The 13327-nt window shown below is 31.7% G+C and overlaps 1 protein-coding gene across 1 annotated transcript; it reads left to right on the top strand.

The window, feature by feature from the left end:
* The first annotated feature begins 1589 nt into the window (after positions 1-1589).
* Positions 1590-11422, top strand: LOC115960938 (glutamate receptor 2.8-like). Its single transcript, XM_031079980.1, has 5 exons — positions 1590-1845; positions 7835-9144; positions 9395-9711; positions 9818-10250; positions 10774-11422. The coding sequence occupies exons 1-5, from the start codon at positions 1590-1592 to the stop codon at positions 11275-11277; spliced, it is 2820 nt and encodes a 939-aa protein (XP_030935840.1). The 3' UTR covers positions 11278-11422.
* The last annotated feature ends 1905 nt before the right edge of the window (positions 11423-13327 follow it).

The raw sequence follows: 13327 nt of genomic DNA, 5'->3' as shown, positions 1-13327 counted from the left end.
ATTCTTAAAATAAAGTTGAATCAGAACAAGCAAATATGAAAAAAAAAAAAAAAGAACAAGCCGATCTGACCCAGCATGGTGGTGGGGAGGAGGACAAGCGGCGGACGTGGTAGTGCTGCATGGTGAACGTCGATCTCCACCGGCGGTGGGGCGGCGGACAATCTGACCCAGTCTTTCTCCCCTCTCTCTCTCTCTCTCTCTTTCTCTGATGTGAAGCAAATGTGAGGTTGTTGGAATGTTCTTGAGGTGAAAAATAAAATAAAAGAAGATGGGCTGAACACTTGTGTGGAGGAGAAAAACAAGAAAAAGAAAAGAAATAGAGAGCTTCTTGAATGTTGTAGAGTAGACGAAGAGAAGAAAAGAAAAGAAAAAAAAAAAAAGTGAAGAGAACACCAGTGGAGTAGACGAAGAGAAGAAAAGAAAAAAGGTAAAGTGAAGGAGCTCAGAGGAAGTGCCAGAGTTTTAGCAAAAAAAAAAAAAAAAGAGGAAGTGCCAGAGAACAAAAGAAAAAAGAAAAGTGAAGATAGAGATAAGGGAAAGGTGTGGAGGAGAAAAAAAGAGGAAAAAAGAAAAGAAAAGAAACATGTGGAGGAAAAAATGAGATAAAGGAAAAATAAAAAATCTTAATTGAAAAATACTATCACAATATTTTTATAATTTTTTTTAATAAATTTTAAGTAATAGATTTTTATTAGTTAATATTGGTGAGTAAAAAAATAATTTTAGTGATGGGTTCAAATTAAAACTAGTAATAACTTTCCACATAAATTTTGTTATGAACGTATTGCGTAAAATGTTGTGAACATAGCAATTCTTATTGAAAAATATAGTTGTTAAAAAAAGAATAAATGATGATTAAAAAAAGAATAAACAATAAATGATGAAATAATATTTAAATGAAATAGAGAATAGGATAGAGAATTTGTTGGAAAGTGTATTTGAAAAAGTGGGTAGCTAAAAGCTAAATGTCACTGTTCATTCTCCAAACAGGCAAAAATTAGGCAAAAATTTGGAGAGACTGTTGAAGATGCTCTTATATTCTTAGTTAAAATGTAAAATATAGTGAAGTGATGTCTCATCCCAGTCAGATGTAAAGTCTTAAATAAATAAAAATATATAATATATATATTTTTAAATTCTAGAATTCATTAAAAAATTAAAAATATATATTAACTTTATTAAATTTCATTTTACACATGTCTATAAAATTTGACAATTTTTTTTTTATGTAAAAATATTTTCAGATCCTAACAATTCCAAAAGTTAAATAAAAATATTTATTTAAAAAAAAAAAGAAAAAAGTAACTATTGAGTCTACAAATAGGGATGAGCCAAAACATGATCCCATACATGCTTTCTTCAACCCTTTCATTCTTTTTCTACTTGACTTGTCCCACTTCTTCTACCAGTTATATTTACTACTCTTGAACTTTGATAACTCATCATCTCTCACTCAAGCTATTACAACAAACAATTCCACACACATTTACCAATTCTATTACCCAAAACCTACATTTGGCAAAGTAATCTAATTGCTACTTAGGTCTAAGTCATTACTGCATGGCCCATTAAGCCAATTAAGAATGACAATGGCAAACCTGAATCACCTTTTACCTTTCATCCTCTTTCTCTTGCTCAGCCTCTTGGGTAAACAGTCAATGGCAGATGATGTAGTAGCACGAGTGGGTATTGTTCTTGATTTGAACTCCACAAAGGGAGAAATGGCAAAGAGCTATATATTGATGGCGGTCTCTGATTTCTACGCTGTGAATTCCAATTATCGAACTAGACTCAGTCTATTTATCAGGGATTCTAAGGGTGATGTTATTGGTGCTGCATGTGCAGGTAATTAACACTGTCACTCACATCATTTTATTTTTATTTTTTGGTACGTAGAAGTAATAAAACTGGTATATCTTTTCTGTCAGAAAAGGCATGGAAACCACACATGCATACATGCACAAATGGGAGAATATCTTCTTTTTTTCTTTTTTTTTTTTGCCCCCTAATATGGGATATCACACATATTAAATTATGGTCCATCATAAAAGCTTTATATTTTGAATCCTCCCACTTGCAATAATTCATTTTGCATATAAGGTGGGTCTCAAATGTTGCTCTTGACATTGCTGGATCAAGTATTCAATTTATTAATTAATCTCTGTTGAGAGGTTTGAGAGAACATCCAAAGTCATCTCCTAGTTTCAGAAATAATACACCACTTCCTGAATTTTTTTTTCTTCTAAATTCATATAAGTCATGCATACATCATTGATCATTAACATGTCTTTATCTACATGAACAGAATATTTTGATTTTTCAAAATATATTTCTATAAACTAGCCAAATGAGTGAATAAATTAAGTAGTCCCTATTCAAATAAAATTATTTGTTGTGGAAAATTGACCCTAGCTCTCAAGGGATAGAGTGCTAATTTTTGAAACTAGAAGGGCTAAGTCTGAGATAATTCCTTGATAGCTTGTTTGGATGGGAGGAGTAGAGGAGAGTAGAGTAGAGGGATGAAGAGTAAATTAAATTACCTTGTTTCATTGTTTTTTAAGGGAGGAGGGGGAGGAATTTGGAAGAGTTATAACTACTTTTAACTCCTCATTTCTAATTCCCCCAAATTGGAGAGATTTGGAAGGAGAGTAGAGTATAGAAATACTTGATTACCAAATGAATTACCAAATTTACCCTTACCATATTAACAAAATTACAAACTATGAAATGTCTAATTATTCCCCTCTCTCTTACTTAATTTTAAAAACATCAAAATAAGGTGGAGGATAACCATTCCTCTCTACTCTCCTCCCCTCTGCCCCTTTCTACTCTCCTCTCCCTCCAAACTTCCAAACATAGCATAAAACTATATAATAATACATAAACCAAAAGATAATTAAGTCTGTTGAGGCAATTTCTTTCTTTTTCCAAAAAAAAAATAAAAATAAAAATAAACAAACAAAAATTCCAAAAGTAATTTTGAGTTCACCTTCACTATTCCTATTTGCTACCCTAGCTTCCCTTTTAAAACAAGCTGCTTTATCAAGTAGTTTTAATATAGGACAAAACTTAAGTACAGTACTTTATGTGCTGTTCCTTAAGTTCTCATCTTAAAATTCAACCATGTGACTATTTAACTAAAAAATACACTTCTTTCTCATGAAAAAAAATCCACATGACAGAATTTTAAAATGGGAACTTAAGGAATAACATTTAAGTACTGTACATATAATACATAAATTTAAGTTTTTTTTTTTTTTTTGGTAGGACATAAATTTAAGCTTTGTTATGGATCATTTGCCCCACTATTTAGCTTACTTGTGAGTTGTGACTAGGTCCGGCAAAAATTATTAACAATCTGTCCAGCCTTGACTAATGACTAGTGGTTTAGTAAAAAGAGGATTCACATATATAACTAATGATTGGGCAAAATTGTTTATGTACATGGTGAGTGAAAGGGAGAGAGAGAGATCAAATTTCATTATCAACAACTGGATCGGAGCATAGATAGAAATTAAATTATCCTTTTTTAATTTGTTTTAATCAATATACAATAAGAGAAGCACCTCAGAGCTAAGAGCATTAGAATCCAGATCTTCAAAAGATTTTTTTTTTTTAATCCAAACTGAAGAGCACTTTATTCACAAATCACCAAAAAAGAAAACTGTTGTGGAAAATCATGTACAATTTTCTGGGGCTTAAAACGTTTATGAAGATCATAACTGTGTTTTCCAGGTCAACTGAAAATATGTATTATCTTTCCTATCAAGATTTTACAACACTAGTAAGTACAAAAAACATTATCTGAAAAATATTTTACAACAAAATAACAGTGGCTTTTACTTTAAATTTGGCTAAAGTTTGTAAAGTTGGATGTGAATGCTCTACTTATGCTTGCTTGGCCTTCGGCCAGATCTTTGGAGTACTTAAAAACCTCAATCCATAAATTTAACTGTTGGAACATGTCTTAATTTCTTTTTTTTTTCTTTTTTTTTTTTCATGTGGAAGCTAGGAAAGTATATATTCCAATTTGAAATTTCTTGGCCAGATAAGAAAAATATTCCTTGTCAACCAATGAATATATATTGAGATATTATATATATAGAGGCAAATGTTGCAAAATGTTTGACAACTTTGACTTCACCAAGAAGTGGGAGAAAGGAGAAGACTTTTAAGAGAATACGGAGTATGCTTTCTTAAAAAAAAAAAAAAAAAAAAAAAAAAGAGGTTGGTAGTTCTTTTGAAATTAACGGAGAGATATGCATTGTGTTTTAAGAGGTTGTCTATTGGTTAAGTGAGAGAGCATCAATAGGTTTATTGGGATTTTGAAATTGTGATCATGTAATTTATGAACGTCTATTTTTTGAGTTGATGTTGAGAGTTTGTTTTAGGTGTAATCAAATTTAGTAAAGTTTGTATATGCAAAAGTGAGAGGTTGAGTTTCTTTGTTTTTTGTGAGGTTTGGTTGAGCGTATATAAGTTTTATTCATCTATATATAATATATCTATATATTACTAAAAGTTGAAGCGTAGCGTTTAATACTGTTACTCTCACGTTGCACCACATCAGTTGCCACGTCATTTTTAAAAAAATATAATTTGTCCTACAATTTTAAAATGGTTTTTACAATTTTCAGCCCTATAAATGTAGCCCACTACTTATTTATTTACTTCCACTATCACCCTATAATAAATCCAGCCAACTACTTATTTATTTACTTCCACTATCATCCTATAATAAATTTGTATAATTAATCTAGCTCACCTCTTATTTATTTAGTTCCACTATCAAGCCCAACCCAAAACTTTTTCAGTCTAGTTTTAAGGTTTTGTGTGAGCCTTTTTAGCTTAAAGGAAAAAAAAAAAAAAAAAATCCTACAGCTTGAAAGGCTTCAATGTTTTGTTTTTTATTTTATTTTTTTCAATTTTCTTATAATTGTTTTTAATATTTACACTTCTCCAACCTTTCTCTCTCCCTTACTATTTCATATCTCCACTACTTCTTCAATCTTTCTCCCTCCCTTACCTTTGCATCTCCCCACTACCCTCTACATTAATATCATTCCTCCTCTTTCCCTTCATCTTCCTTTATTTTTATATCTTCTTATTCACACCCTCTTACTATAAATTTATCACTATCTCTTTTATTCTATGCATAGTTTTCCCTCAAAAAAAAAAAAAAAAAAGGTTCCCTCTCTCTCTCTCTCTCTCTAAATTTTTTGGTGGATTTTTTTATTTTTCTTGCATCTCTACTTTAGGTTGATAATTTTTTATATTCTTTAAAACTCTATTTTGGGTTAATGCGATTTAGATTTGTTTTTTAAATTGTGATTTAGTTTTGTTTTTTAAATTGTTGTTGTTGTTTTTTTTGTTTTTTTATTCTCTTTGATTGTTAAATGTTATCCTATTGCATTCTAAAGAATTAAATATAGCATATAAAAATATAAAATTATTCTATTACATAGCATGATTTGGATAATTTGGTATTTATTTTGTTATATAGCATAATTTTTTATAGTGCTCAATTTAGATGTTAAATTATGAGACTTTACTAATTTTTGTTTATTTTCTAATCCTTTGTGGTGGACAAAGTACTCTTAATAGTTGTATTAGAAGTACTCTATAATTTCATTTATTTAAAGAAAAGTAAATGTTAGCCAAATGAAAATAATCGAATAGGTGATAAATTTTAACTTTTGCAATTTTATTTTTATTATTATTATTATTTTATAACAATGCATGTATAGAAATTTAATTATTAGATTTTGCTAATAATTGTTTATTTGATAATATGTTTTGGGCGGATGAAATTATAATTTCTACAAAGAAAATAACCTTAATAGATTATCAAAAACAAAATTTTATCCTAATATTGGTTCAATTAATCATCGTTAAATTTTTTTTTTTTTTAGTTTACATTTTTTTGGTGTTTTGGATTGTTCCTATATTATACTTATGATTGTTCTTATAATAAATAAAAATATAATTACGAAATACATTACTCATTATTAGATTAGTTTAAATTGTAAAAAAAAAATTTAATAAAACCACCATAAAAATAATTATCACCCGCAACGCGCGGGTTCGTAACTAGTTAATATCTAAAAGTTGAAACCTAATATTTATTATTGCTGTGCTCTTATTGAGACACATTAGCGTAGCATTTTAGTCCATTCAGTCCTATTCGGTCCACTATGGTCCATTTGTTCAATTTTGGTTCAATTTGGTCCATTTACGTTGGATTCGGTCTACTTTGGTCTATTCGTTCCATTTTGGTCCTTTTTTGTCTATTTGATCCATTTCAGCCCACTTCGGTTCATTCAGTCCACTTCTATAATGCATTGTGTGGAAAGGTTTATGTAAAAAGAAGATTTGTTTGATAGACAATTATGTCACATTCTCAGTGCAATGTTGGAAGATTTTTTATTTGATCCATTCGATCAACTTCAATTTATTCAGTCTACTTCAGTGATGCATTGTGAGGAGAAGTTTGTGTAGAAAGAGGAGCTACTTCATTAACAATTATGTCACATTCTCAATGTAATGTTGATAGATTCTTGATAAAATTAAAATTTTCTTATGATTTTAAATTATTGTACTTTTTTCAAATCAAATGATGGATTTACTATATCAACTTTCTCTTTAGGCCATTCAAGATGTATAAATAGAGAATGAACTATTTGTAAGGAGTATCATAAACAAATTACAACCAGATATATTATTTATAAAATATCTCACCATATATAATAATTGAATGTAAAATGCATTATGTTTCTTTTAGGAAAAAAAACTTTCAAATAACAAATATAAATAACTTAATTTAGAAAATCTAATATATTGTATCAACTATATTTTGTTAGAAAGTAATCAAATTATTTTTAAAAAGGATTGGGACTAACAATTATAAGTCTCATCTACTATTTTCATTATTCACTTAACAAAAAAAAATCAAATCGTCAAATTTTGGTATTCGACTAGTATCACTAATAATAGATTTTGATTGGCGTCGCTCATAAATCATATTGGCCAAATCATGTTAAATATTGTTGTGTATATTAACAATATATTTCTTCTTTATGTGAATGGACCTTCACAAAGTCTTAAATTTTAACAGTAAGACATCTCAAAATATGCTTCTACATGGGCAAACATATCTTTATATAGAAAAATAATTCAACCACTAGTTTAATTACTAGTTTAATTATATTGCAGAATCGCATATCTTCCTCTCTATTTACAAGCCTTTAGGCATTCCATTCCTCCAATGATCTTTCTTGTTGTTTGTTTATTTGGATACATATAATACCTGACAATGTTATTTCCATAAGCGTTGTGCAAATTCTCTCGTACATGGCTATGCTAAGGAGGGACAATACAAAACCAACAATGGGCCACCCAACAGTACTAATTTGTAAACACAAGTTTATCTTAATTTACGCTGAGAATGTGTCATAATTGTTTGCATCTCATTGTTTATATATTATTGATTCTTCAAATTCCACATTTTGGAATTTTTCTTGCATTTCTAAGAAAAAACTAAATTGGTAAGTGTGTCAAGTAGTTTCACACAAGTATACAATTAAACAAATGTCTAGTTCAGCAGGGTTCTCTTCATTTCACTTGAAATAGATAAAGTATATTTCATGGTTAAAATTTCATTTCATAGATTTGAAAGTGTATAGACTAGAAAGTACAACGTCATTTAAAACTTTTTATAACTTGACACTGATATACCTTTAGATTTGTAATATTTAATTTAAAAAATAAAGTAAGTCCATTTCAAAGAAAATATCCACTGGACTTGGATTTGCTGACTCATTCGTCTGAAATGCAGCTCTAGATTTGATGAAGAACGAAAATGTGCATGCCATCATCGGACCTCAAAGGTCAACACAAGCTAAGTTTGTCGCAAAACTTGGTGAAAAGGCTCATGTTCCTATACTTTCTTTCTTAGCCACAAGTCCCTTTCTTTCGCTAAACCATAACCCATTTTTCATCCAGACAACCCAAGATGATTCAGCTCAAGTGAAAGCCTTAGCCACCTTAATTCAAGCTTATGGTTGGCGAGAAGTCATTACTATCAATGAAGACACAGATTATGGCAATGACTTAATTCTATGTTTGATAGATGCTTTCCAAGAGGTTGATGTCCGATTGCCATACAGAAGTGTCATTTCTCCATCTCTAAAAGATAGTGATATTTTAGAGGAGCTTAACAAATTAAAGGCAATGCAAACAAGAATATTCCTTGTACACATGGGTGCTTCTCTTGCCTCAAAGTTTTTTGTACTTGTAAAGAATTCCGGAATGATGAGTGAAGGGTTTGCATGGATAATGACACAAGGGCTATCAAGTTCGTTAGATATTGTTGACTCAAAGGTCTTGGATTCAATGCAAGGTGTTTTAGGAGTTAGGCCTTATACACAAATTTCGAAAGGTCTAGAAGATTTTGAAAGAAGATGGAAAACAAATCTCACCTCAGGAAAAACAAACTATAAGACTTTTGGGTTAAACCTCTTTGGATTACAAGCATATGATTCAATTTGGGCATTAGCTATGGCAGTGGAGAAGGCCAATATAGAGAATTCTAGCTTTTTAAAGCAAAATGCTAGTGAAAGTAAAGTAGACCTTGCTACCATAGGAGTTTCTGAAATTGGTCTAAGGCTTCTCAACACAATTGCAAGCACTAGATTTCAAGGCCTAAGTGGGAACTTTTATTTGGTTAAGGGACAGTTGAAAGCTTCAACCTTCGAAATCTTCAATGTGATAGGACAAACCAAGAGGATTATTGGGTATTGGAACACCAAGAAAGGACTTTCAAAAGAAGTAGATGACATTTGCACTATAGCATACTCAATATCAAAGGACAATCTTAAGCAACCAGTCTGGCCTGGAGACACAACAAACCAACCAAAAAAGTTAAGGATTGGGGTTCCTGCAAGAGATGGCTTTAATGAGTTTATAAAGGTTGAATGGTGTCCTCGTACCAATAAACCAAATATATCCGGGTTTTCAATTGATGTGTTCCTTGCTGTGTTGGATATGTTACCCTTCCCCCTTCCACATGAATTTGTGCCCTATGTGACTAAAAATGGACAGAGTGCAGGAACTTATGATGAACTTCTTTACCAAATCAAACTTAAGGTAAATTTTTAGTTTACAATACTTGGTTATTATATGAACATGACACAATTTTTTTCACAACTGTTGAGGTAGTAATTTGTGATTGCTATACAATAAAAGTAATTTTAATGATGATTCTATACGAAAGTGATGTTGCATTAATTACAATCTATCATCTCAACAAGTTGTTAAATTTATTGCATTTGCCACATTGTCGATCATATGTAACTTTGTAATATGATATTCCTCACATCTTTCTCTCAAAATGCAGAAGCTTGATGCTGTGGTTGGAGACACAACAATTGTGGCTAATCGCTCCTTATATGTTGATTTTACATTACCTTACTCTGAATCAGGTGTGTCAATGGTGGTTTTGATGAAAGATAATGAAAAGAAAAACATATGGATTTTTTTAAAGCCGCTAAGCTGGGAACTTTGGTTAGCAATCGGTGCAGCCTCCATTTTTACAGGTTTGGTAACATGGGTTCTTGAACACCATGTAAATACTAAGTTTAGAGGCCCCCCTGATCAACAGATTGGCAAGATTTTCTTGTTCTCCTTTGCAACGCTCACCTCTACCTATAGTAAATTCTCTTTACCCCTACAAATGAAATTTTATTTCATTTCTTTTTTTCCTAGGCACTTCCTTTATATTTAAGGAAACAATTCAAACATGTGTAACACTTTGTACATGCTCAAATATTGATGATGTTTTAGGGGAGAAGGTAGTCAACAATTTGTCAAGATTTGTGTTGATAATATGGGCCTTCATGGTACTTATCCTAACACAAAGTTACACTGCAAGCTTAGCTTCAATGTTGACGGTACAACAATTGAAACCTGAATTTGTTGATGTAAAAGAGATCAAAAGGAATGGTTACTTTGTAGGATATCATAATGATTCCTTCGTTAGAGAGCTTCTCATAAAACAGTTCAATATCGATGAGTCCAAGTTGAAGCCTTATAGAACCCCTGAGGAGTATGGTGAAGCTCTGTCTAATGGAACTCATAATGGTGGTGTAGCTGCTATTTTTGATGAGATCCCTTACATTAAGCTTTTCCTCTCAAAGTATGGCTCTAGGTATGCAATGGTTGGACCAATCTACAAAACTGATGGATTTGGCTTTGTGAGTATCTATCTCTCAACCTATCCTATCAACATAATATGGGAAAAAAGAATGCAGATATATTTTTGTTTAGATATTTCTTATACATATGTTGCATTCACTTTGTAGAACATTCTATTGATCCAGATACTTTTATGGTCAATGTTTCTGTAGGTCATAAGTGAGCAGGGTAAATGCAACAATTTTATGGTATCCATGTCTTAGACTAGTCATCCATGTCTTACACACACACACACACCACTCACAATGATAGAGTAATTGGAGAGGGAAGAGGAACAGAAGCACTTTTTTTCCCTTTTTGTTATCTCTCTTCTGCCAAGTTTGGTTACAAATGAATTCATACATGGCTTTATATGGTCATCAAGCACACTATCCTAGTCTTGTTCATTTTACATTCCATGACTTCAGTTAAGTATGCTTTTCTTAGTTAATAAAAAACAAGTTTCTCCATTAAAAAAAATCATATTTATATTTTAATATAGATTTATCAATATAATTAAAAAAATTTGCTTTCTTCCTTCAGGCCTTCCCACGTGGATCCCCTCTAGTCTCTTACATTTCAAGAGCAGTCTTGAATGTCACTGAAGATACAGATAAGATGACAGGAATTATGAGGAAATATTTTGAAACTCAAACTACATGTGTAGATGGAAGTGCTGAAATCTCTACAGATTCTCCTAGTCTTGGTGTGTATAGCTTTGGAGGCCTTTTCATCATAGCTGGAGTGGCTTCCATGTTTTCCCTATTGATATATGTGGTGAAGTTCCTTCACTTTCATTGGCCAACCTCAAACATTGTCCCTCCCAAAGGATCCTTTTGGTTGAAACTCATTGAGTTGGTAAAGCATTTCGACCAAAAAGATCTATGTTCATATCCTTTTAGGAAAAATGAATCTCCACTATGTCCTAAAATAAGTCCTGATGGCTTTGGAGCTTCACCTATCATAGATGATAAGCAAAAACATTCAAGGACAAGCAGTGAAGGAGCAGACAATGTTGCTAAAGATGATGATGACGAAATTTTGTGATGCATCTGTGGATGTGGCTAGCTTATTACAGATTTATCTTTTCCTTTTTCTTGCTAATTAGAGAGAGAAGTAGATGAAGGTTTTATAAGGGTGAATCCAAGTACTCTAAAAATATTCCAATTCCTAAGGTTGCCTGGGCACGTGATCCAACTCACCCCATTTAACAATGTTTATCATAGACATAAAATCACTGTTATGTTTAACTAGTTTAAATAGACCATGGCTTCATCATTACATTGACAATGTAGTGCTATTTCATTTTCAATAATTTCCTATTAGCATTAAAATACTACTTAGTCTGAAAAGATTGTGGGAAACATTATTATGACTTCTCCTTCTTATAAATTATTAGTTTAGTGGACTTCTAGCAAGTCATTGATCCAACGAACCACTCACATTGCAGTGATCCAAACACTTAACCAAACTATTCAATCGATAAGAGCGATGGGCGGTGTCTACAAAGGGCATGGACGTAGTCAAGTGCGAGCTAATGACTCGTGTAGTGTGCTTAATTAGAATTCCTCATTAATTGACCATAAACAATATTGAAACTTTACCCTGTGGAAGTAAAGCATAAAATATGTTCAGCAATTGCAACCCCCAGTTTAAGAAAATTCATAACTTAGAATCCCAAGTAACTTCATGTGGAAGCCATTGACGAGTGCTAAAAAGCTTGCTCGGATACCATGAAAGAGTTTCTAACAATCGGGAGAAAAACTGTTATATTTCATCAAGATATAATTGCATTATGACTCTGATGCTTTATATATAGCAGAGCAGAGCACGAAGAGGAAGAGAAATATTAGGCGGGAAAACAGAAAATCAGTTACAACAAACTTCCCAAACTAAACTCTACCTATAAACAGTTGACACGTGACACGTGGAATTCCACTAACATAAGCTCACTTAAACACTTAGGACACTATATTGTCGTTTAGTAAAAGTATATAAGCTACAGTCGTATAGCAGTTTAAGCTACAGTCGTATGCTTTCATTGAGCAGGTTTTGTGATATGGATCACTTTCTTGTTATCCTTGCCAATGTGTTTGATATTCAAAAAGGTAATCTAAAGTTTCGTAAACAATCATCCTATTAGGCATTAGCGATGTACTCTATATTCAACTACATAACATGAGTGCATCCAATTTTTAATGTATTTTGGTTATAATGGTGATCTCTTCATCTTTTCAACACAGCTAGTCCGGTCAAACATTTCCATTCCATATTCTTGAAAGCGAAGGATCAGTGCGCAACATATGCGCTTGTGTCTTCTGTTTCGTTCTTGGTCAAGCCACTAGCAATTCCATTAATTAGCTAGACCAATTGACAATAACACCTCACCAAACACATTTGAAAAGGTTAAGAGCTGGCTAACAAAGAGAAAAGAAAGTTTAAGAGCCTATATTTTACACGTTTATTTCAAAGTGAAATATTTACATATAAAACATTTATTTTTAGGTGTTTTGTTAGATGCGTAAAAATTTTGTAGTACAAATTATTTCGGCTGCTAGACTGCTGACTCCAGCGACAGAGACCTAACCACTGAAGTGAAGTGGTGGCTCCATTGACTGAATTGCCGGCACTAGTTGCCCAGACTACCGAATCGGTGACTTAGCTGCCAAATAGTGGATGAAAGGACTACTATTTGTTTTTGTAAAATGTTTTACCAAATTTTTAAAAGTAGAACATTTTACAACTTTTTACAAAAGATTTAACGGTCAAAAGAAAATATTTTACAAGTTTGACCATATTTTATATACAAACAAGTACTTGAAAATGAAAAAATATTGTACAGAAAATAGTTTACTTCAAAACAAGAGGAGTGTTTTAGAGGTATTATTTGGTTTCTTTTACAATTAGAATTAAGGTTTAAATTTTTTATTTTTTATTTTTTATTTTTTTTAACAATCAAACTATATTTAAAAAACATAAGTTTGAACGGAGAAAGAAAAACCTAAGAAATAAATAAATAAATCTAACTTCCATTTGGAATATAATAATGTAGCGATACTACTGTGGCAATGTTGTTGGGTTATAGATTGACCCTGGT

Source organism: Quercus lobata, chromosome 2 (genome assembly GCF_001633185.2).
Source record: "Quercus lobata isolate SW786 chromosome 2, ValleyOak3.0 Primary Assembly, whole genome shotgun sequence".
Taxonomy (NCBI): domain Eukaryota; kingdom Viridiplantae; phylum Streptophyta; class Magnoliopsida; order Fagales; family Fagaceae; genus Quercus; species Quercus lobata.
The sequence above is the reverse complement of the archived record's forward strand: the minus strand, read 5'-3'. Positions and strand labels throughout refer to the sequence as shown.

What these genes read in the sequence shown, in the direction of transcription:
- LOC115960938 (XM_031079980.1), top strand. Translation starts at nt 1,590, where the DNA reads ATGGCAAACCTGAATCACCTTTTACCTTTCATCCTCTTTCTCTTGCTC. An exon ending in TTTACCAAATCAAACTTAAG is followed by an intron (nt 9,145 to 9,394) that starts GTAAATTTTTAG and finishes CTCAAAATGCAG; the next exon opens with AAGCTTGATGCTGTGGTTGG. An exon ending in AAACTGATGGATTTGGCTTT is followed by an intron (nt 10,251 to 10,773) that starts GTGAGTATCTAT and finishes TTCTTCCTTCAG; the next exon opens with GCCTTCCCACGTGGATCCCC.